Below are 24,674 nucleotides of genomic sequence, written 5' to 3' on the forward strand. Positions count from 1 at the left end.
CATAATGGCCCCAAATAAACTAGTAGCTCAAAGTGACAAAGCACTGCCAGGAACCAGAGGCAAGGGTCATCTTTGGTTTCATTAATCATTTTCACCAGTTAAGGTGCTGAGTTTGGAGAGCTGTTAGGTGCCGGCTGTTCCCAAGCACCTGTTTGGCAAAGTAGCTGGGCACCACAGGAGAAGGGATGCTATAAATCAGTCAGAGGCAGATAAGAGGATGGGACAAGGAGAGGTAGGAAACAATTCCAGAAGCACATGCACAGAGAATGGGTGTAGGTTTGTCAGGGCATCACTCTACATAAGCTGGGGCCAGGGGAGTTCTTTGTTTTACTGGAGCTGTCTCCTCATAAGGTAGAGGACTCTCAACAAAAGGCCTTAGATACTAAGGAGCAACAGGCAAGGAGAAGAAGAAACCCAGAGAACAGAGGTGCACTGGAAAAGTAACAGGCAAAAAGACCTCCACATGTGCAAGAGGAGAAGGCAGAGTTGGCCACATGGCTCTGAAGGTGACCACAATCCCAGCATCTCACCACAGGTCTTTTTGCCACTCTTCATAGCCTAGCATTTCTACTCTACCAAGCTAATGATACATAGTCATAAGATATGTTATGCTTAAGCAGGATAACCAAGCCTCGCCTTGATTAGATAAACAGATTCATCTCCTTATGTTTCTCACCACAAATCTATCTCTTCAGACCTCAGACTAATACTGTAACTTTTCTGCATTCTCTTCAATTTTTCAGCAGTCTTTTCTGAGCACCAGCATTGGATTTAGACAGCGTATTGTAGTATCAATCTCCCCAGCATCATCTACAGCAATAGAGTCTCATTCTTAGGACTACTCATTGCTGCCTTTCCGGGTGTAAAATGTTTCTTACAACTGGCAGCCTTGAAGGGGCCTTAACAGTCATCTCTCAAGATTCTTTACTTGAGGTACAGCCAGTTGCAAGTCATCCAGATCTACAGACTTTTAGCTAATTTCTTCCAAAACTAACATACACACCCCAACTCCCCAAAAAGCCCTTCAATATAGCCTCCATTCCTGCTTCACTATCCCAACTGATATTACAGGGAACCATCAAGTCTGAACTCCCTAATTACAGGTAAAGTGGCTTCCTGCCCCATCTTCATCACAACTACAGTTTTCTAAAAATGTACATTGCTGTACATTCTTAAAGACCACGAAATTCCCTCCTCCACCTTTTCTTACTCAGGCTACACAGCCCTTCTCACAGTTCTTCTCATCCTTCCTCCCACATCATATTTCTAAAGACCTTAATTTCTATTGCTTTGCTGGATAGTCTCTTGTTTGCGCACATCCTCCTCCAAGAGTTGCCTCTCTATCTCAGCCTGTCCCTTCAGCAACACCTCATCTCTGTTCAGGAGAGCACTAATTGCTTCCTGCACCTTAGAGGCGTCACTCCTAATGCAGCCTGGCACAAGGCTTTGGAGAGCACTAATTGCTTCCTGCACCTTAGAGCTGTCATTCCTTACACAGCCTGGCACAAGGCTTTCCTTGTGTTTTCCTGCTCCCCAGAAGAGCACTAATCCTCAATCCTCAAATTCTGGCAATACCAATATCTTCCCCTGCCTGTCCAGCTAGGGTCCCTTTATCAGATAGAAACTCTTTTGAATACAGCTTTGCCAGTAGTTGAGGGCCCACATGGGGCATGCTTCCCATCTCCTACTTCTTTCTCATGTGTTTACAAGGCTTACACTTGGGTCACTGACACAGGCTGACTTAAGCCAAGACCTGTTACATCTATCCATCGCCCCCGCTCACCTACCAGGCAGGCCATCCTCTAAGGCAGGGGTGTTGACCAACTTGATGCACTACGTTCCAGTCAAATGGATGATGGTGATTTTTAACTGGCATATTTTCCCACCTCCCTAACAGAATAAACACTAACTGTTTATTCTACCTTATGAAGACAGGCTGAATGTAGTCCCATTCCTTTCCCCTGTATTTCAAGGGATCAAACCTTGGACAGTCCCTTCACCAGATGTTTTCTCTGGTGGCTGCTCACCATGCAAAAGTTGCCTTAGTCTGGAAGTACTGTCAGGGAAATTTCATAAGGCTTTGTCCATATGATCACATCTAATTTACCAAAACAGTCTTGTCCCCTATTCTGATTTGTCCTTGGATTTGTTTTTTAAAATTAACTCATCACTCCTAATCTTCTTTACAAGGCGAAGACAGAGCTCTTACTGTCACATTTTATTTGTTCCTCTTTTCCATGCCTGCAGGAGCTAAGTCCTTCTATCCAAGAGCTGCATCAGCTCCTTCTGCCATAGCTGGGAGTTCACACCAAGTTTCACATCCACCACAAACCCAGTTCCTTCCTCCCAGATTTATAACTTTGTGACTAATGCCAACTCAAGCTGCCTTTTCTGTGTTGTAATAGCGAGTCCTTGGGCAGCAACCGCAGCTCAGCAGACACACAACAATAATTCACTTCCAGGTCTATGCCTCAAGCATGGAGCTAGAACCCAGGAAAAGCAAACCACCCACTTGTATATGCTTGATGTCAGCTTTGCCAGCATCACCCGAGAGCCTCCAAAACTCAACAGCTTCACATAAAGGGATTGTAGGCCATAAGCACAGGGAGATGAAGGATGAATCCCTTTTAACATCTTCCTTGGGACCCAAAGGCACTAGATTTTTGTCTCAAGAGCACAAGTATCCTGAGGCCATCTTCAGAGACCCTCCCAGTCCCTGTCATTGCCAGGTGCTCTCTGCCCTCCAGCAGAAATCATCCGATGGGATAATTACTTCAAGCAGAAGACAAGGCCTGCTGCCATCTGAGTTTCCTCTAAGTACAAGATCATGCCAAGATTGTCTCTGACTTTGAAGAGTTCTGAAACAAAGTCTCCTAAAGGCCATTGTTTATCTGGCAAAAGCAGGGCCAGGCCAGCACACAACTCTCCCACCAAATGCGCTCTTGAGCAAAATTGCTCTTGTAAGAATAGCACACTGCTCCTGACCCATGTCAGCAACACATCAGGAGACAGGTGGATGATTTAAGGGAGTCCATCAGAACAGTTCTTCCATGCAGGTCAACAGGAGAAAGCACGACACCTCCCCACAGGCAACACCACATGGCATCAGAGCCAGAGGTCAGATCACTGGTGGCAGCTAGCTGTCTGCAGAGTGATCCTCTGCAATAAGCTGGGAACAGAGACCCACACAGAAACATGAGAGAGCATTGCTTGAAAAGGGGGTGTCAAAGCAAGCAACTTCTCTGCACAAAAAATTACAGGGGTGCAGAGGTGATGAGCACACCCAGGGAAGGGATGTGGGTAGCTCTGGGGGCATACAGTCCTTCCAGGGAGTGAGGGCAAAGAGACACACAGGAAAGATCTGCAGCAGTCATTCTTCCACACAGAGAAAGGCAGGGAGATTTTTCAGCTTGCTGCTCAGAGGTAGCATGGCTGTGGTGGTTCAGAAAAGCAACAGCAGAACACACTGAAAACAGGCAGCATGAATCCTGCCTGTGACTGCTTTTTCCTGTGCTGATGCAATGTGTCGCCTTTCTAATACACAGTTCTTTAAGAGATCAAGCCCTTTCTTTAATGCAACAGCACAAACAGCCAACAGAAATGGAAATCTTCAAAACCTTGCTTTAAGCCAGACCTGTACTACCAACAGCCAGTTTCTCTGGGGAAAAACAGCATGCATAAAAGAAGAGCTCTCTCTCTTCCCAGCACAATAACCATGTGGGCAGAGGCTGCTGGCATCACAGTTAGACCAAAGCACATCAAGAACAGGAGACCTTGCTCAGATGTAGTGGGCTATGCCAGCAGGATGCTATTTTGCCCATATAAACTGTGTAGCCACTCCAAGAGCTTGGCCTGACAAGAGCACTGGGATACATGGAAACTGTTTCCATTCCCCAACCTGGCTTTAAGGAGTGAAGGAAGGGAGGTGAAAACAGAAGAGGGAGAATGGCAGGCAGTCAATTTCAACATGCAAGAGCCATGGGGAGAACAGAAGCCTCTCCAGGACTGCTTAGCAATCATGTGCAAGGAATACATAGGGAGCATGCAAACATAGCCCTGTAAAGGGCAGTGAGCACTGTGCAGAGAAACACAGAGGAAAGTATTCTGCATCTCTCATAGCAAGCCAGCCTCAGGCTTCCTGCAGCTAATCTGTATTTGGAGCAGAGGGCAGACACCCAGCTCCATGCTGGAAGGACATGAAGTGAGAAGGCAGTGCCAACCACAGGCCTGCAGGCTCAGAGAAAAGCCATTTTATACCGCAAGGCTTTGCTCTACAAGCTTGGCAGTGACTTCATGAATCTCACCTTCTCTGTTGCAGAATGCATACATACAGATGCATTTCTTTCTTATTCCTTGATTTTTATTCTTCTCCTTTTAACCAACTTTCTAGGCAATGCATCAGGCCTGCCCCCCCACTCACTACCCTGGACAAGCCAGAATGCTTCTGACAGATGAGGATGCAGGCAGAAAGGTGCCTTCTGAGAAGGCTGTGCTCAAGGCAGGTCCTGCACAAATCAACTTGCCCTATGGATAGGAAGGTGAGGGGTCCATGCCAGTAAGAGCCTGAGCTGTACAGGGCACAGGAAAGAGGACAAGGACTGCAGTTCTGGGGAGCAGGCACTCTCACAATGAACACAGAGCTACCTTCAGACAGGCCACCTGCCCCATGGTGTGGTCCTTTGGGGCTAGAGCATCAGCACCAGCAACACACCTGCTGAGATCAAAGTGGCAGAGGGACACAGGGACCCCCACCTCTCTCCCCTCCTGGAAACCTGCATTTCAGTTTCCAGCTCAGCCTGCAAACAAGCTGGAAGCTCCCCAGGTTCATTTCCAGAGCCGGAGGAAGAACAGACAGCTTTACTGAGATCAGACATAGCCAAACCCTCCTCTGACTCATTCAGTATCTCAGAGGCCATGGCCCATTCAAGGCTCTGCCATTCTCTGTCCCCCCACCCCACCAACTATCCCGAAAGACCCTGCAGAGCCAGTTCAGGCAGTAGGAAATCTGCCCCTATGCTTTGAGGCCCCAAGCAGGGCCTCTGCCTCCTTGTGTGAGAGGCAGTGTGGAGAACAAGCAGCAGGCTGGCACACTGGCCATTTGCTGCAGGAGCTGCTGGATGATGGGGAGGGGGGATGTGTGTGTGCATCTGCAGGGCTCCACACTGTGGGCTACCCAGCAAGCTCCCAGTGGCAGCAGGAGGCAGGAAAGGAGCAGCCTAAGGGACTGTCACCAAGAATTGCCTGGTTTCCACCCTCTGGAAAGCAGCTGCTAGATTAAAAAAGCCTTTATGGACGTGTCTTACAAGGACATGGATACAAACTCCATTTTCCAAACATTCCCATCATCTTGTCTCATCTGTGCACCACAAAAAGCCACGGAAAAGATCCAGTCCCAGCCTCCAGCAAGCCTTATCATCCTTGCCCATCCCTACCCACGGCAGAGCTCTCAGATGCTTTGATATGCAAATCAGCCACAGGATCCATAACCAGCGCTGTCTGGAATTAACAGCACACACGGAGTATCCTACACCCAGGGCCTCCTCCCTCCCCAAGCACCACACGGCTGCGCAGGCCTCACGTCAGATGACACTGGTCCCAACTGTCTTGGGTGGGAGCGGGAGGTGTTGCCTGCAGTCCTTGGATTTTCAGCACACAGCTGGGGCACTCACAGCTCCAGGAAAGGAAAGGAAAGGAGGAAAGGAGGCAGGCTGGGCTTGCACCTCGGTGTGGACGGGCGGGTGGCAGAGGAGCTGCCGGCAGGATGCCGTGGGTCCCCCGGTGACCGGGGGTTCACACAAAGTGTAATCAGCTACAGCCAAAAAACAGGGCCTGGGCACTGCCAGCACTCAAAGTTTTATTGAAATCTCAGGCTACCTGGGATTTTCTGGAAGTTCTAGTTCCCAGAATGAAGAGATTTTGTGAAGATTTATTTTCCATGTAAACAATATAAAAACCTCTCCAAGCAAGTTCCTAGCCCACTTTATTACTGCAGAAAGCTGAAAAATATAACCAAGGATACTTTAAGCCCAGAAAGAAAAAATAAAATTAAACCCCCACACAAACTAGAAGCAAAGTACACTCAGAATTTTTCTTTTCTTGTCCCATCTCATGGCTTCAGAACAATTTAGGACAGTTACACTATGCTCTGGTCAAAGGGCAAGAAAATGGAGCATGTGGCGATGCCTTCTTTACATGAAAACTGACACCCCCAGAAAATACAGTAGCTTCAGTTCCTTCCAAGGTTACCAGACAGGAACAGACAAAAACAGAGCAAACTTATTGCAACAAAACATACTTATGAGTCAAACCAGAGCCTCTTCCCAATCCCCTCAAAGGCACGTTCTTTCATGTTTATTTTGCTCTTTTGGTATCCAGGTGAAGACTGCAGAATGGACTTCTCTCCCCATAAAGATAGCGTATTCCTACTACTAAAAGGCTCAAGATGAAAAAGGCCTTCCTCGGTAGATACCAGCTAATTGCAGTCATTAGAAGTAATGCTTTGCTATTTCTGGTTGAATGGAGTCCTCCTGGAGTCAGTTATGAGCTGAGTAGTCAGCTCTGCCTCTCTCAGAAGCATTAAGAGTAATAAAAGCTATTAGGCACTGTACAGTGTGATTGTTTGGAGGGGAAGGGCAGGCACTGGTCCCCGCCATGCACTTGCAAAGGCTCTGTCCCACACTCAGGTGGGGCATCGGCAGCACCACCCAAAAGGTGCCTGAGCCATGCAACCCTTCAGCAGCTTTGTGACCGCCGCTAATCGGATGCTCCTGCCCCACAGCCCATGGCCTTCCGTGTGTGCTTCCTCCAGAGAATGACACTATGGAGCAAGACACTTTCACAGTAACAGACAAATCCAGGAGAGAAGGGACTCCTCTAGGACTATACACAACTAAATTAGCCACCCTGAGCACACACTGATACGCTTTTTGTTTCTAACTGCTACCGAGATGAGCAAGGGAGGGAGGTGCCCAGAACCTCAAATTGCCAAAACACCTGCTCTCCATCTAGCTGAGAGCTACCAAACCTGCTGAGAACACCAGTGTAACTGCAGCCACATTGCAGATTTTTGGCGTGATGCCCCCTCCAGCAGGTAGCTAAATAAAGGGTGCACTCTACAGCAGGAGGAAAAAAACATGGCTTACTGATGTGGAGCGGTTGGCGACTGAGACAAGAGCAAAAAGGGACTGCTTGGCTATCTGGCCACGGTCATGAGCTGTATCCGACAGCCTTTGTCGAGTATTCCGGGGAGGATAAACAGGGCAGTATCAGAAAACTCCGCGCTACTCCCACCACCCTTGGAACATCCCTCCTGCCGCCCTGCTGCTCTGCTTCACAGCGGTGCCTGCAAGAGCGACGCACAAAAGCGCCGACCGCAGAAGAGCCGGGCGCGCCGCGGGCGGGGGTCCGGCGACCCCCAAGATGCACAAACCCGGTTACCCAACAGCAGCCGAGGCGAGGGACAGGCGCCCGGGGGACAGCAGGAAAGCCCTGGCGGCCTTGGGGCGGCGGGCGGCCCACGCCGCTCCACGGGCACCGCGCCCCCCGCCCCGCTCCGCCCCAAGATGGCAGCGGCGCCCCCGGCCCCGGCCCGGCCGCCTCCACCGCGGGCTCGGCGCAACGGCCGCGCGCCCGGCCCGGCCCGGCCTCAGCACGGCCTGAGGCGCCACCGCGGACCCCCCACCATCCCCACCGGCAAAAACCCTCCGGGCCTAGAGGAGCCGCAGCCGCCGCGCCCCACAGTGCCCCAGCTCCCGCCCGCTTACCGGCGGCCCCTTACCCCGTGTCAGGCGCGGACGGGCTCTCCCCGGGCCGTACCGGGCACTGCGGTACCGCGCTGCTCACCGCCGCCCTCGGCAGCGAGCGACGACCGCTGAGCTCGGTCGAGTTCGGTTCGGTTCGGCTGGGTTCGGCTGCGCTCGGCGAGGGGGCGGGGCCCCGGCAGTGGGCGGGCGCGCAGCCCCCGGCTCCGCACAGCGGCGGGGGGGGGGGGGCGGAACCGCGGCGCCGCGCGTGCGCACGGGGGCTGCGCTGGGCGGTAGGGCGCGCGCGCTCCACGCGGGGGTCCGCGGCGGGGCCCGGGGTGCGAGCGGCGGGACTGGGACGGGACTGGGACGGGACTGGGACGGGACTGGGACGGGACGGGACGGATGCTGGCCGTGCAGCGCAGCGCAGGGTAGCCTAGCTCGGTATCGCAGCGCCCAGCAGGGCCGGTAGCCGGCCTTGCCCCGCCGCCGGACCGGCCTGCTCCTGGCACGCTGGCTTTTTCTCGGGGACGGCGCCGGCCCCTCACACGGTCCTGTGGCCGAGCGGCTCGGAGCGGCTCGGAGCGGCTCGGCCCCTCTCAGCGCCCGGGCGCTGGGCTGCGCCGCTGCCGTGCTCAGTTGTGGGCCCCGGGGACGGCCGGGCCTTCCCTGCCACCGGGTCCCGGCCCTGCCGCCCATGCCCTGGAGGGAGCCGCTTGCAGGTGCCCCCGGTGCTCTGTGCGCAGGGCTCGGGAGGTGTGAGCCCTGAGCATGAGCTGCTGCTCTGTCCCCGAAGATGTGCGGCGCGAGTTGGCGTGGCACGCAGGGCGGCACGGGGTGGTGACATCGCGGGGAAGCAGCCGGGAGCTGCAGCCTTTCTGTCGCTTGCACACTGGAGCGGCCTGGGAGAGAGGGAAAAATACTCTTCTGAAGTTCCTGCATGTTCAGAGAGTTTCTTTGCTCAGAATTCGCGTGGGGCGGCGATGCTGGGGTTAGGCTTTTGTGGGTGTGAGTAGTCATGAAGCAAAGTTAGACCAAAATTCCTGTGTCCTGACAAGCGTGGCATTTACTCACGTGTGTCATCGGGACTCGGGAAGTGTGGGCACCAGTCTGTGCTTTCCTGGTTATTCTCCAGAAAGCTCTTTTGGAGGTCCAGTGAGTGAGGGGAGGCAATTGGGGGAAAAGGCTGTATGACATGTTTCTTAAAAGCATGAATAACTTAATATTTATAGCCCAAACAGTTAGGCAAGCCAGCCTTTCTAACAGCAGGACACAGATGCTCATCTGAGCTCTGTTGCCTTCTCTGGTTCCAGAGCTCCAGGCGTGCCTGAGAGGGTCTTTGGACAGAGAGAGACTGAGTTAAGGGAAGTTTCTGAGCGAGAGATGAGGCTTATGCCACCAAAGCTACAGGTAGCTCTGTACTACCTTGTGATGCGAGCGTTCCTTTGTCTCCGGGTCATGTTTCTCTTAAGCCAGAATTCCAACAGCATTAGGCATCCTTTTCTGGTACAGCTTTATCAGGAAGACCTAGAGCCACTGTCGTTTTTTGTTCTGTGAACAACTAGTTTAGGTCATTTGTTCCTGATGTTTTTTCATGGTCGAGACACAGCTACACATCTTCTCTTCCTTCTTGTTTGTGTCGTTCTCCTTGCCACAGCTCCCCCCAGCGTGGTTACTGCTGTCTGGGTTGTGATTGCCCTTACTGGTTGAGGGCTGGCCACCTGGGTCAGGGCTGGGAACCAAATCCGGTCTTGTGGCTTTCCACCATTGTCCTGCTCTTGGGACCTCAATACTTCTAAAACCGGTAAAGAGACATTTGAGAGGTGATAGCAGTGTAAAATTACAGTGGTGTGGGCAGTTCTCTGAATTCACATGTGATTCCCAAAAGGCAGAGACAGGAGAGAGACCTTTCTTGGCTTCACCTCAAACCCCACAGGCCCACCAGCGAGAACTTCTGGAGCTAATCCAGTACTTGCCCTACTTCTCATTTCTGTTGACTTCACGCAGATAGTTGTCCTCTCTGTAGCATAATTTTCTGCTGGTGCACTGAGAATAACCCCTCCCTATTTTAGTACAGTGCTGAGAATATGATTATATAGGATGATTTTAGGTGTTCTGATATTAGGACAATAAGTACTATATAAGTACTTTAGAGTTGTGACTTCTGGATACGTAAAATGTCAAAAGTAAGTTTTATTTTATGCAGCTCTTTTGTTATCTGCCATTCCTGATCATGGTCTAGAAAATGAGCTTAGTGTGTTTTGCTTCAAAATTGTTAACAGATATACCTGTAATGAGTTTCTGTTGGTAGCTTGGATCAGTAAATATCCTCTTTAATAGCTAATCCTGTTCATAAACAGATTTAAAAAAGACTTAATTCCTCTGTATGAATCCTGGTCTTTTTTTTTTAATCATTAATATAAAACCAATTATGTCTTGGTAATGAATATCTTGTGTATTTTTAACACACACAGCCCTTAATCACATTGTTTCCTTTAGGAGGAGAGCTGTGAATAGATTGAGTCCCCCAGTTCACAGTTGGCTCCTGCAGCTCGCTGTGGCAGACGGTCTATAAATAGACCTACAGTGGCAGAGTAGGGGTTTAGGCATTTGCGTTGCATGTACTGTCTTGAGTTTATTTCCTGTGTTTTAATGCTGGATGACAGATGCAGTTCAAATCTTTATGCTGCCTGGAGGATGTCTGTTTTGATCTTTTAAAAGAATAAAGGTGATGTTGGTCCCCACTGTTTGACTGTGCAGATCAGGTCACTGCTATAAAAGTGAAGAATATTTTTATCTGGTTTCTTTGGCTTTGACAGCAGTCTTTGGGTAGATGGCCTCAGCATTTGCTTTGCAACATCCATTGGTTTTCTATGGGGCCTGTCTGTGTGGATGAGTTGCCAACAGAAAGAAGGAAAAGGAGTAGCTGAATTATTATGGAATTAGAGATCTTGGGAATATAGGGAGGAGGGGTTCGTTCCAAAACTTAAAAAGGAAAGTATTGCTGGATTGCCAGGTAGCAGCACTCTTTAAAATTACATTTACTCTAGCATGCAGGCAGGGTAAGAATGGTGCCTTGACTGTTTTTTTTCGGGTGTAGACCACTGGTAAGACCTTGGTCAGAACTGTTGCACGGCTTCTGGAGTGTTCAGATCTAGACCTTTTCAGTGCTCCCATGGCTGTATTAGTAGAGCAGATTCATGCAGACCATTCTTGTGAGGCACACCAGTGTTTTTGCTGAAATGAGAAGAGATTCTTTTCTTGTCTAAGTCTCCTGGTGTTTCTTTGGAGATACTGTCACCACATAAAGCTGAGTTGCCAGTGGGAGAAGTCCCAGTCTTGTGTTGCAGACTGGGACTTGCAGACCACGTTCTGCTGCAGGAGTGTTCATGTGCCTTCAGGCTGAGCTAGCTGAAAAATGACTGATCTACATAAGTGCTAAAGCCAGCTTGAGGGAGGTGATGGAAGTGTGTGTTGGGGGGACACGGGGCTTCCTTTGGTGCTGTGTGCCCTGATGTTCATTTAAAGTGAGTATGTAATCCTCTCTTCCTTGTCTGGCACATGTCCTCGCTCTGTATCAGTTCCCTGAGGTGGTCTACTCATGCTGTACATGTATCTTTTGTGTTTTCAAATTTTATTAGCTGGGATGAAACTTTCCAGAATTTCTCCATTCAAAAGCCAGTCAAGATTTCAGCAAATACAAGTTAGTTCTTTAATATCAAGGAAAACCACTGAAGGTGATAGCTAGAGCACTTGAAAATGGTGCAGTGGATAAATAACTTCCGTATGTTTATAACTGGTGAAGAGTTTCTTTGTTGAGCAGTGCTGGAATTCTATGTCAATCTTTTGCATTGAATGGGGTAAGGCTGAAGGGTCCTTGAGAAGAGTATTTGCAGTAGCAGGTTACTGCATGCTCAAAAGTAATTCAGTGAAGTAGAAATAAGGTCATTTTAGTGAATATTTGATTAACAAATTCCTCACCTTTTTCTGAATGTTAGTTTGAGCTCTTGTCTGAGGTCCGTGATAACTTTTAACAGATATGTGGAGAGGGGCAAAGTATCTGTGACTGTGATTTTCATGAAATAGAGCCACTACTAAAAATTAGGGGCAGCAGGATAGAAACAGCAAGAGATTCCTCTTTCTGATTCTTTATTGCTGCTTTGGTGCAGCTATGAGTGGTCAATGTTATATCAATAGTTGCCTTTGAGGCTTCTCATTTTAGGATAGTGTCTATTTAAATACTGCTCTTGCCTAGTTTGGAAAACTTGGAAATTAATCCTGCTTGAGCAGGAGATTGGACTAGATGACCTCCAAAGCCCCCTTCAAAGATAAGTCCTTGGTCAGGAGTGTATTAGTGACTAAGTACTAAGCAAGTGGTGGTGTTCTGTCTGTCCAGGGTATTTTGCAGTGCGCTCCTGCCTGTATCAGTTGGGTAGTACCAATGGCAGACTTCTGGGAATTCCGACAAATTTTGCTGTGCTTGAAGGGTATGGGGTTACTCTTCCCATACACCTGGGAGCACTGAAACCTGGTGACCTGCAAAGAGCCACCTTCAGAAGCAAACCTGGATCATATACATTCCCTGTGCCTAAGTGCAGCTTCCTCTGAGCCTTTTTAAGGCTCCCTGGTGTGAGGCAATGTGTGCTGGGAAGGAGAAAAGTGCTGGGGGCACTGGGGCTGATGGCTGTCATCGATTTATAGCAGCTCTTCAATTTTGGCACCAACTTGGGAGTGTTCTCTTCAATTTTGGCACTAGCTTGGGAGTGTTCGTGTGGCAGCACAAAGTGTGCCAGAGTGAACGGGTTTTTTTGCCCTTCAAAGCTTAATTGTTTAGTAATTAGCAACTCCTTAGGGCTAAACTGAGGGCAAGAGAGATAAAGTTCACAGCCACAGAGGGATCAAACTGGGACTGGGTCTGGTTGAGACCCAGACTAGTGGCTGGTCCTTTCTAGAAAGGAAGCTGGCATGTTACAATAGCTGAAGTTGTGATTCACTCTTCAAGTGTGTGAACACACTTGCACCCTTGAATGCTGTTCTTCATGCCATAGATGCATTCTTCTTTTCCCTCCACCCTGAACCCTCCTGCTAATTGGAAACATCCCCCCTGTTTACTCAGTTGCTAACAGGATGCTTCATACCAAATAATCAATCATAAGAAATTTCTTAGCTTGTGACACATCTTAATGTACTGAGAAATGATTCTTAGCTGAGAAGGGGATACTGAGTCATCTGAAAAAATAAACAGTCGTTGGACACTTAATGCTGTTGATGCTTCCGCTGGTAGTTTTGTAACTTCAAACCTTCACTGCTGCTACGGGGTAGAAACAAACAGTGACTTGTCCCAGGAGCGATGAGTGAGTTCAGAGTTTATGCAACACTTAAGCACATTTTAGTTGTGCTTTAAGCACATCTGGGTATGTTGGTCTTAATGCTGCTGTCCCTTTGACAGCAGTCAGAGCCTGCAGCTGTGCTTGCCTTGTCATGAGCTCACAGACTTCGCTTATGTAGTGATGAGGATGAGCAGACACACCTTCCCCAGCCACCAAGGCTACCATGCCTGCTAGGAAATAGAGATGGGGGTGACAGTGCTCTCTGAATTCCCCAAGAAGTGTCCATGAAAGACAACAGAGAGGCCAACTTGCTGCTGCTTTTTTGGGTTTTCTAGAGGGATCCAAAGGCTCATTATGATTCTTTCCCATGGGGAGACAGCACACTCACATGCAGAACAGGATGCAGGCAGATGGTGGGCTTAAAGCAAGTCAGCATAGTTGAACTTGCTTAAAAATCTGAGCATCAGCAAGGCCAGGTATTGGACCTTGATTGCCAGCAGCACTGTAAATGCAACAGGGCCTTGCTGTCATTAGGCATTAGGATCACACAGGTAAGGACATGTGGCATAAACACAGCCTTTTTGGAGTCACATTTCAGAGAGGAGACAGTGTGGGCAAGCTCTCGACTCATTTGATGATCATCTACTCCACAGAAAAGTGGCTTTTTTTTTTTTTTAAGTAAATAAATGTAAGCTTTGGCTGTTGCTGTTCTTTTCCAAACCTGCCTGTTTGACAGAGTTGGTTTGCCACCTGTGCTTTGCTCAGGTAGCACCACTCAAAACTGCTGTGGTGCACATGTCCTGTGCTTTTCATTGTGCTCTCAGGTAACACTTGCTTTGTAGAACAGCTGCAGACCCTAAAACTTACACACATCCCCAAGTAAGCAAACACATTGGAGGAAAAAATAATAAAAGAGAGAGTTAAGATTTAGGCTGGACTTCACTTGGTTGTATTAAGAGCTGTGGCATTGTCTATTTGAAGGCTCTGTGGGTATTTTTTTTCTCTAGAGACGTTAACTCAGCTTTATTTTAAAAATAAAGGTTAAAAATGGCTTTACAGTGTATTATTATAGTTTGGCCCAAAACTCATCAGAACTGTCAGAGAGAGATGAGGTCAATGGATTTTTAGTGTTTGCTTTTGAAAGGAGAGAAGCAGAGCACATGTTGGTTACACTGCCAAGGTCACAGCAAGCTGTGTCACATGGTGGTAGTTGCAGTCAGGTGGAAAGTCTTAGCTGTACCTGAGCTGGCCTGAAAGAGGCCTGGCTCTAGGTCTGTGTTGTTTCCTTCCTTCACTTGGATCTGCTGGCATAACCACCTGGGTCATGGCTCCCTAATAATGTTTGGGAGAGTGATCTGGGTTCAGATAAGCCTTTGTGTCTGCGCACGCAAGCTGGTCCCAGTCAGTCTGACAGAATGGGGTTAGGGTGCTGCCACAGACGTAGGCAGGGAGGAGGGTGTGGTTCTCAGTGAGGTTACCCTTGTAACCCAGCTCTGCTGCACTCAGGGTGATGTGCAGTGTACAGCAGCATGGAGTGAGCACTGTAAAGGTACAGGGAACTCTTCTCTGGGCAGCCTGAACAGGGCAAGACTGGCAGCGGCGTAACCGTGTCTTGTAACTTGAGGCTGCTTAACACCTTTGTATGCCAAGAGAGAGCATGCCCTCACCAATGGAGCTCTGACTTGTTTCTTGTCTGGCAAATTGTTTCCTGAAGCTGTGATGCCAGTCTATAGGTTATTTGGCCTTTTGCTTAGTTTTGTAGGTAACCTTGGTAGCTTTTACAAGTAACCATGATGACTTTTTCTGGGCATTGCAGCCTCTAAACCAGTTCACATCTGAAATTCTCAAACCTGTTTCCTGTTACATGATTCACAGTGCACACAGAAGGGCCCTTACCTCCGTGTCTAGGAAACTGCAATGCAGTGATACTGAATCCAGCTTTGTAGAATATGTGTCTGAATTACATTGTCTCCTGAATTCAGGCAGGGGTTGTAGATCTGCTTGTAGTGTGCTGCAGCTGCTGCTAGCACTCTGTGTCCTGTGGATTGCACCATCTTAATAGGTGCTGATGCCCTAGTGTGTGATTCATGTAAAGGAAAGAAAGCGAACCAAATTCTGTCCATTTTCCAGAGTTAATAATTCTTTTGTTTCTTATGCAGGGTTGGCTACCAAATGGCTCTCTTGAATAGACGAGTTGGTTTATCCTTAACCCATCTAAGCAGTGCTGTGATCCAACGACAGTTCAGGTAACTTTCAGAGTTTGCTTTTGTTCTCTTCAGAATGTTTCATGGTTGGAAGAGATGCTCTTAAGTTGATCAAGAATAAGATACAGCATTTGTAATTCAAAAGGGTAATAAATTTTTTTTGTAAATCTTACACTTGTCCTTTCATAGGTTGAAAAGTGAGCCCAGACACTCCATTTGCAGGTTCCTAGCATTCTGCATTTTCATATGTGTGTAAGGAGGCTTTTAGGCCTTTGACAGCCATACATGGGCCTGCAAGTAGAAGTTGAAAGTGTCTGTGTTTCTCATGCAAGTGCAAAAAAACCCAAGAGCAAGCCGCTGCTGATGCAGAGCCAATTACAGTGCTCAAAATTATTCAACAGTTTATAATTTATTTAGAATAAAAATAATCTGAAAAATTACTTTCTCATACTTAACAGTGTCTATTTTGTTGTTTTTCTTTTGTTTCTTGCTCTAGGCATTTAAAGTTTTAAATTTATGGACTTCATGTTTTACAATGCCTTGCACAAATCTTAGAGTTTAATTCCACAGTACACTGTGCCAATTTGGGGAATCTCTAAGGATGAGAATAGTCGTTCCCAGAAGGGGGATTAAGATATGGGCTAGGTTGTGTGGTAGTCCTGGGAGCTATCTCAAGGAGGTATCCAGTTCTTTCTGACTTTCTCTTTAAGTGGGCTGCATGAGAGCATTGGCCAGCATACATTTAAAGCATGTGTCATGGTTTGACACTGGCACAATGCCAGTGCCCCCATGAGGATACCTTCTCCCTGGTTTCTGCTGTGAGATGTGACCAGGAATAAGCAAAGCAGGCTCCTACTTAGGAAAGAAAAGAAAACAAAACTTTAATAATACTTAACATACTACACAACTTAATACTTAACTACACTACAACTATATATAAAAAGGAACACACACACGAAAAATGAAAACCTTACAAATACATTTCCTCCTCCCCCCACCATATTTCCAACACAATGCATCTATTCCCCAAATCACCAACTCTCGGTCCAGCACCACCCTTCAAACAATCAATCCTCAGTTCATCAAGAGGAGAGGAGTCCTTCTTGTACCATGGGCTTCCCCTGGAAACACAGTCGAAGCCTCGTGTGTTTCTGTGTCACTCGTGGCACTGCCCGGAGTACATCTGCCGTCGTGACCTCTTCCTTTCAGGTCCAGTGCTCCCACCACTGAACACAGACCAGAGCTGCTTCTAGGGTTGTCTTTTTAAGGATGCTTTGTCCCGTTCCAAAAAGAGCACAGTCTCTCCTTTGGGACACCTGTCCCCCCCATATTTTTTCACCCCCTGGGGCCGAGGGGCACCAACACTGAACCTTCTTGGTTCTGAGGCATTGCCTCCCCCTAGAATGCAGTCTCTGTGTCACAAGGAACATGGTTCTGTCCATGGCTGTACAAAAAGAGTCCAGCAAAAGCCACTCCATCGTCTCTTCCCACTAGGATTCTTCTCTATTCTTCCACTATCTCTCACTCGCCCAGACCTCTCACATTTGCCCATTTCCTTCCTCATCTTCCACTCTATCTCTCTTCTAGGAAAGGTCAATGTTCTGTAAAGTTTTCATTGTCCAAAAAGGGTTAAAAACTCGGACTCTGCCTTCTCAGGAACTCCCACAGCGGCTGGACACCTTCTTGCTGCATCCTCCCCCCTCCTCCGCTTCTCCTTCCCAGCCGTGCTGCCGGCACATGTTATCAAGTTTCAAGGTAGCAGTCTCAAGCACAGGCTGTACTCTCTCTCCCTCTTGGGGGGGCTGCCTGGTGCCTCCTGGTACTTCTCCCACCCTTCCATCCTCGGGGGCCTCTTCACCTCCCCTCTCGGTCCAAGCCTCAGCCTACCTCACCTGGCTGCATGGCTCCCCTGCCTCGCCCAGCAGCAGCAGCTGGATGGGGGAGAGACCTGGAACCCAAGAGAGCCTCCCAGGGGAGAGCTCTGCTTTTAACCCCGTGTTCTCAGAGGTGGATCCAATGTCCCAATGGCCACAGTAGATGCCAGTATTAAAATCTGAACATTCATTGGCCCAACCACAGCATCCCAGAAAACACATTTCCTGTCAAACCACCAGAGCATGTATAAGTGACAATGACAGGGAGGTGAAGTCCAGTCCATAAAGTTGAACAGGACTTCAGAAAACTTAATGGGGAGACCTTTTCTTTGTGGGGTATTCCTCTAAGACTCTGGCAGAAATCAAGAAAAAAAAAAGAGGGAAAGAAAAAGTTCTCCCAGTGCCATTATTCTTGTCTAGTGGTGCCTGGACAGTCACATTTATGTCTATTTGCTACTGCTGTCTTGTACACTTGGTCCCACCGAGGTTTTCCCTGCTCCTTCCTGTGACAACACTTGTCTTTCTCCAGCCTCCTCCCTTCTGCTTTCCCGGTTGTGCAGCCACAGATGGTGGGCAGAGGAGAGAGAGTGTGGTGTACCACAGTCCCTGCCAGAAGATGGGATGGGACTGGATGGGATGGCATGGCTGGTTGCAGAGATTAGTGACTTCTGAGAGAGAGAGGAAAGCTAAAGGAGGCCTCTACTCTGGGAAACAGATCTTGAAAGGCAGAGCTTGACCTCCGGAGCAGTTGGACTTACGCAAATTGACTCCACTGTCCTTCTTCACATGTGTAAAAATTCCTGCTTCAGCTGATGTCCATCCACATCACATTTGGTGTGCATGCTCATCTTTTAGGTAGCTTTGCAAATACAGGTCTTTCCTCTTCAAGAAGGGACGATGGTCCCTATTTACTTTACACACTTTTGAAAAACAAGATGAATGATTAGGTTGCTTCCATATGTTGTCACTGAATAGTTCAGCTGGCAGCAGGTTTGCATTCCTGCAGCTCTGGCCAGCATGTTTCTAGTACCTCATTGCAAAGCAGTTGTTCAGCAGCAGAGAGGATCTTCCTTCTTTTCCAATGGTCTGTGTTTGGGTGTCCTTTGAAGACAAGCGACAAATCACTTGAGTTTGAGCTAACCGAATAAAAGAATAATGGTTTCTATAAGGTAGTATGTTCCTGCTCTTCCCAAGAATATTCAGAGTCGGACCTAGCAACTAGTATTGTGCAGTTTATTTATGTTGTTTCTTCCACAAAGCAAGTATACAGAAGAGAGTGTGTCTCTCTGGATTCCTTCTACATGGGGAAGGTGGTGATCTCTTAGGTTCTAGTTGGGAACAGCTTAGGACAGCCACAGCAGGACCTCAGAGGTCTTACTGAGAACAAAATAAACTGTGAGACTCACAGACTTCAGTGAAAGGAAGGTGGATCATAAAAGTCCTTAGTGCTGGGTACTGTGTGCAAGATAGAAGGAGCCTGACTTGAGTCTTAGTTTCCTGCAGGCTTTTTGAAACAGAAGTGAGCGCATTTTTTCGCTTGTAGATTGAAGCTGCATCATCTGCAGTTGCTAAAAAGCCCATGGTACACAAGCCACTCTTCATGCCATCTTTTAGTTGTGTTTTGGAGTAGAAAGGTTGTTTTGTATTTGACATTTAGTAAAGAGTGTGCAAAGCCCCAAGTAGCATCTGGCTTTCAAAAAGCACATTGAATTCAATCAGTGTGTCACTCATGGTATATATTCATTGCTGGTGCCTCCTGAGTGGTTTGTGTATTGACAAGATTCTTTCTGTTCTGGGTTTGCCTTTGCTCCCCAAGGATTATTGAGGAGATCTGTCTGTCATTCTCTCCTGTCTTTTCTAGCATCACTGGAGCATGCCGAGCAATACAGAAACTAACCCGCGTGCGAGTGGTGGACAACAGCGCCTTGGGGAACACGCCCTACCACCGGCCACCAAAATGTATCCACGTGTATAACAAGACTGGAGTTGGCAAAGTTGGAGATAAGATTCTTCTGGCTATCAAAGGAGAAAAGAAGAAGGCTTTAGTTGTAGGGCACAAGATGCCTGGCCCCACCATGACGCCTAGATTTGATTCCAACAATGTGGTACTCATAGAAGATAATGGGAACCCAATAGGGACTAGAATAAGAACACCAATACCCTATACACTGCGAAGAAGAGAAGGCGAGTTCTCCAAAGTATTGGCCATTGCCCGCAACTTCATATGAATGCTGAGAGGTCTTCAGCAATCCTTCTATATCCTTTAATGCAGTAGTCGTTCTAGGTCCTTTTCCAGAAACTGGTGAAACATGAAAAAGCTGATGTTCATCAAGAATATCTCTTCCCTTTTAAGAATTTCAAGCAACTAATTTAAATATTGAAATAGTTTCTTTTTCTCCAAAAGAAGGTTGATTTATTTCACAGAACACCTGCAGTATGTTTGGGAAACAGTCCTTCACCCTTACTCCTCCTGTGGTGTTAATCTGGTTTGTCATCATTAAAATGAGACCGTGAAAATCCTTGTGCTGTATTGCTTATGTTCTCTTTTCCCTATTTCTGCCTTTCCCAGTTCCCCAGGAATAAGACTCAACCCTGGCCCAGTGATACTGGGGGTCTACAAAATGGATTCACAAGTAATAGGGTAGAGGAGATACGTAATGAACTATGGGTGCTTTTGGCACATTCAATAAAAGGACTAGTTTCTTTCTTTGCCTAAAAGAAGTATTTAGGAACAATTAGAATCAGGAGGGCACGGTGGCTTGCAACGTCTGTCAGTGGTGTGTCCTTGAACAGGGCATACCAGAGACTGGGAAGCAGAAGTAGGAAGGGGAGCCGAAGGGTGAGCTGAGATGCAGCCTGTGCTCTCCACCTGACCAATCCCTGAAAACTGTGTTCTCAGATAAATGCAAGGGCTGGGCTCAGTTTGAAAGGTCCACAGAAAGAAGCTTCCTTTTGGACTGCTTCTTGGGACCATTTTCAGGCATCATCTTTGGTGGGCTACTGGCTGTTGTCCAGTTTCCTAAGCTTAGGCACAGCAATGGGCAAATGCTACTCTGTTGCTTTTGGGACTGGTTGGGATCCAGGAGCCAAAGAGCTGCTTTTCTATGGAGCTGAGCAGAGAAACTTGGTGCTGGTGACTGGTGAAGGAGCATCAGTGCAGAGCACTCGTAGACATAGCAGTGCTGGGGAAGAGGGTGCAGGGGGTGCAGTCACAGAAGCAGCTAGGCCTGTTCCTCACAGGTCGGGTGGCAGTGGTCGCTGGCTGCTCCTTGCCCTTCTGCCTCCTCTTCCTCTTATGCTGGGAAAGCTCCTTACTTTGGCTCTGCATTGCCTCAGTGTGAAGATCTAAAGAAAGCAGTGCTGAGCTATCGCACACTCCAGTTACTCCTTGCAGATGTATCTGCCCCATGGTCCTCACTGTGAAATCGACGTCCTTGGAAAAAGTGAGCCCTGGATCCCCTCCAACTCCATTACTCCAGGTAACACACAAAATATTACACTACAGGTTTAATTTCAATATTAACCTTTAAGTAATGGCACTGTCCCACTAAGTAAAACTTCCCTGTGAACTGAGTTCTGTGGGAAAGCCGATTCATGCTTCCGGCAGCATGTTCCTTGTTTGCTGTTGTCTGAGGGCTGGGGAACGTTGGATCTGCTGCTCTAAGTCCTCTGTGCCCCATGGGCATCGCCTTTAAGCCCTGGGCTTGCCTCCTCCATTGGTGTGCGCCCAATGGCACAGCAGCAGAGCAGATGCTCGCCTGGTTGAAGTCAGTGTTTCCAGTCAATCTGAGTGCACTCAACTTCCAGGAGGAACTCTGTGTGCTCAGAGATGTTTATGCTGTTTTTCTAAGTGGGACAGTGAGCAAACTTTGTGTGGCAGTCACAGTGAAAAGTGTGACTGGGCTCCCTCCCTTGGGTGGGTTTTGCTTCAGTGTCAAGGTCAAGGGCATGGCACAGCCTAATGTCTCAAACATTGTCCATTGCCTTTTTTTTCATGGTTAGATTTGTTTCTGGATCATATTTGGAGTAGGAAAAGGGTATATGCTTTTATGCAATTTTAGGGACAGTGTTTATGCCACTCAATTGCTCTGAGGTCTTGCTTTAGAAAACCTGCAACTTTTGAAACTCCTCCAACCCTGATAAACACATAAACAAATACTTTTATAATTTTTTAATAAATCATAAGCAAATTGGCAGGTCTGTCCCGGCCTTCCCGCAGACAAAAGGAGCTCAGCCTTCCTTAATGTAAGTGCTTTTGAGAACAGAAGAGGAAAATGCCTTCCACTAACACAGTGCTGGAGAATAGCATTTGAAGTAGCAATTGTACGGGGTATTTTGTTTCTGTGCACAGTCTGTGGGTACAGCTGAAGAAGAGATCCCCCCAGCTGAATACTTCATTCCTGCCTAGCCTGGTTTATAACTTGTCTGAGGGGACACTTTACTGTGAGATTTTTGCTTAACAACAACTCCAGCCTCAAAGCATCAACCAGCAGGACCTGGGAGCCTGCAAACAATCCTTGTTTTTCTTGTCCTGACCATAGGGGCTATGAATCTCTCATGGGATGCCAGACCCTGCTGTTTGGATATTAAACATTTCACATAATATTTGCTAATAACTTTCCAGCATTTTGCTGAGGAAGAGGTCATGGGGAGAGGGCATGAGAGGAAGCAGGCAAGACAATGCAGCATACTTGAGATTAAAATGTGAAGTGATGCTTTAGTTCTAAGTAAACTGGTATGTGTGGAACTAAATCCTTAATCTCAGAGTTTAATAAGCAGACATGCAGACAGCTAAGCTAAGCATATCCCATAGTGCGTCTCCTGCAGTTTTTACCTGTCTTCCCTGATGAGGAATATAGTCTCAGCAGAAATCCCTGGCCTATGTTGACAGCTCTGTGCTTGGCAAATTCCGGGTGCTGCCTGTAGCAGTATCTCTCTGAGGGGAAAGGGTGCAGCTTGTGGATGAGCCCATAGCCAGCTGCCACCCATCCCACTGCTGTGGGCCCTGCCATGGCTGCAGGATGGTGAGCTCCGGCAGTAGAGCCTGGGCAGGCAGGGGCAGATGGATGGAGCCTTGCCTAGGCTGATGTGGGTTCTCCAGGCTTTCCATCTTTTCCTTTGAGCAGACCCTGCTCAAGGATCCTCATTTCCAGGTCCCCTCTTTTGTTTCAGCACAGGGAATAATACATACCTGCTTGCTCTCAACTTCCAGGCTGTGCTCTGCCCTGTTCCAGAGTCTTCTGAGAAGTGAGCCAGTGCTGTCTTGGGAGCAGCTACTGGGTTTCCTGGGCTCTGGCTTGGGCCATCCTTCTTTGGGGTCCACTGAAGCTGTACTCTCTCCAAATGGGAGGCTTTTCCTTTTGCATCCATCTTACTAGGAAAGCAGATGTGATTTCCTCCCTGTGTAGCAGTTCTTCCTGCAGGTTCTTTTCTTACAGGATGGCTACAGGCAGGTGGAATGAGTCCCTCAGAGGAGGGAAGAAAAACCAAAACACTTCCTATCTCAGCTGCTGCCAGAAGGTCACTTTCTCCCCTGGTCCCTGTTTATTATTCTGGCATTAACATGCTTCTATATAACAATAGAAAAAAAATTCCAGGATGACACATGCTTAGGAAGAATTCTCTCATCTCCTGTGCAGCTTCTGGGGGAGCTGCCACCTGCTGCAAAGGGAAGCCAAAGGCAGAATCCTGGAGTCTTCTTGACTCAATACAAATGTGCCCCCCCTTCAGTTCCAGCTGGGTCTTTGGGTTACTGTACATTCCCATGTGTTTGAATATAGGATTTGCATCAACTGAAGCTCCCAAGAGGGTGCCTATTTGCTGGTGAAGGTCGGGACTTTGTGCCCAGACATTCTTCTGTGGGAGTTGGGGAAGAGGTGTCATTTTTAGGGCATCCTGCATGGCTAGGGAGAGAGGGCCTTTGGGAAGATGCTTGCCCATGAAAGACATGTGATGAGGCCAGGGCCTGGAAAAGACAGGCAAGCACTGGGGATTTACTGGCCGTGAGAAGAGGTGTCCCTGGAAGGAAGCGGGTGAGACAGATTATCGTGGAAGGATGCGGCAGGGAGCTGATGTCTTCCATCTGCTTGGAGACTGAGGCTGGGAGACAGGCGGCCCCGTCTCGTGGCCCTGTGCCAGCAGGGTGGATGGACCCCAGAGCTGGGGGGGAGCAGCGGGTGACTTTGGGGCTGGGAGGAGGGGGAGAGAGCTGAAACCCCAGCCGGGCCGGGGGTGATGCAGCCGGGGACGGGCCGCCTCGCTCGGCTGGCAGGGCTGCGGGCGGGAGCTGCACATCCCCGAGCGGGAGGCTAGGTGGCAATGTGGCCGTGTGTGCCCGGCAGCCTGCCCCGTGCCCCGCGGGCCCCTCAGCCTCCCTGGCGGCACAGAATCGCCCTCGGTCAGCACGGTCCCCGCCCGTCCGCCCGCCCGCAGCAGGGCAGCGCAGCTCCGGCTGGCCGCGGGAAGCATCTGGGGGGGACCCAGCCTGACCTGCTCCGTCGGGAAAAGAGCCGGGGAGAGCCAGGGAATTCTCACTGCCTTTGAGCCCTGTCTCCGCGGAAGGTTGCTGGGTAACCAGGGGCGACAGGGTCTAGGAAGATCACTGGGAAGATCGGTGTGCAAAGCAGCATTCTGACTGCCGTGGGGCTGGCAGCTGGTTGGGAAGAGGAGGGACAGCAGCAGGATGCTGCTCATGGTTTGCAGGGGGCTCTGAAACAGGAGTCAGTGGTGGGCAGCAGGGAGGCACAGCCTGGCTCTCCTGGGAAGCCCTGAGCTGGGCCACTCTCCTGATGCAAAACAAGCCCTCAGAATGCATTGTCACTCCTTGCTAGGGTCTTCCATCTAGAGGCAGATGCCAGATCTCCTTTCCTGTGGGGAAGGCATGCCGAGCCTCAGGTTTGCAGGCTGAGCAGCATTTTCCACCCAGCTGCACACAGAAGCGGTGGCAGGACCCTGCTGAGCCCTTCTGAGGAGACAAGTGAGGGCTGTCATTTTTTGAAAGTGTCTATATCTCATCTGAATGTGGCTGTGCTGCCTAGGATTGACATGACCCAGGAAGAGCAGAGAGGACAGGGAAATAGCTGGACACTTGTTTATGTCCTGCAGCTGCTGTTCAAGATAGACAAGGGCAGGGGAAGAGTGTCCATCAGGGAAACTCAATGGGCTGGACACTTGCACTGGGAAATGCAGAGGGGGTAAAGGGGGCGGAGAGTTGGGAGGGAGGGAATGGGGTGGGGTTGGCACCGCTGCCAGGACAGAATCCCAAGGTTACAGCTTGTGTGGTCATTGCCCAAAGGGCTCTCCCCTGAGTGTGTTAGCACCAACTACAGCCTTGCCACATCATTTTCTGAGCAGTTTCTCCTGTTCTACAGCATAAGAAATGGGATGCTGAATGACACTGAATCTAGTCTGAGTGCTGTTGCAGTGGTGGAGCCTCAAGTGAGCATGCCAGGCTAGTCAGCTTATCTCAGAACTTATCAAGGATAGAGGATGGAAATTTTCCTAGGTCTGTCAGAGATACACCCT

At 48.8% G+C, this 24,674-nt stretch overlaps 2 protein-coding genes across 6 annotated transcripts in view; one reads left to right on the forward strand and one right to left on the reverse strand.

Moving 5' to 3' along the window:
* The window catches only part of TMEM63B (transmembrane protein 63B), a 48,986-nt gene extending 41,070 nt beyond the window's left edge, over positions 1 to 7,916 (reverse strand). For 2 of the 4 annotated variants that reach the window (XM_066546574.1, XM_066546571.1), the window contains exon 1: positions 7,778 to 7,916. The gene's annotated coding sequence lies outside the window, so the exon portion shown is untranslated. Of the gene's footprint in view, positions 1 to 7,763 lie in introns of all 4 variants that reach the window. The other 2 variants (XM_066546572.1, XM_066546573.1) reach the window with 2 other exon arrangements.
* Positions 7,917 to 7,980: 64 nt separating this feature from the next.
* Positions 7,981 to 19,669, forward strand: MRPL14 (mitochondrial ribosomal protein L14). 2 transcript variants are annotated; one of them, XM_066546575.1, is made up of 3 exons: positions 7,981 to 8,035; positions 15,232 to 15,318; positions 19,012 to 19,669. In XM_066546575.1, the coding sequence occupies exons 2-3, from the start codon at positions 15,245 to 15,247 to the stop codon at positions 19,376 to 19,378; spliced, it is 441 nt and encodes a 146-aa protein (XP_066402672.1). In that variant the 5' UTR covers positions 7,981 to 8,035; positions 15,232 to 15,244; the 3' UTR covers positions 19,379 to 19,669. The 2 variants fall into 2 exon arrangements, with proteins under 2 accessions (XP_066402672.1, XP_066402674.1); XM_066546577.1 differs by having other exon boundaries at positions 8,008 to 8,080.
* The last annotated feature ends 5,005 nt before the right edge of the window (positions 19,670 to 24,674 follow it).

Source organism: Molothrus aeneus, chromosome 3, assembly GCF_037042795.1.
Source record: "Molothrus aeneus isolate 106 chromosome 3, BPBGC_Maene_1.0, whole genome shotgun sequence".
NCBI lineage: Eukaryota > Metazoa > Chordata > Aves > Passeriformes > Icteridae > Molothrus > Molothrus aeneus.

What these genes read in the sequence shown, in the direction of transcription:
- MRPL14 (XM_066546575.1), top strand. Translation starts at nt 15,245, where the DNA reads ATGGCTCTCTTGAATAGACGAGTTGGTTTATCCTTAACCCATCTAAGC. An exon ending in GTGATCCAACGACAGTTCAG is followed by an intron (nt 15,319 to 19,011) that starts GTAACTTTCAGA and finishes TGTCTTTTCTAG; the next exon opens with CATCACTGGAGCATGCCGAG.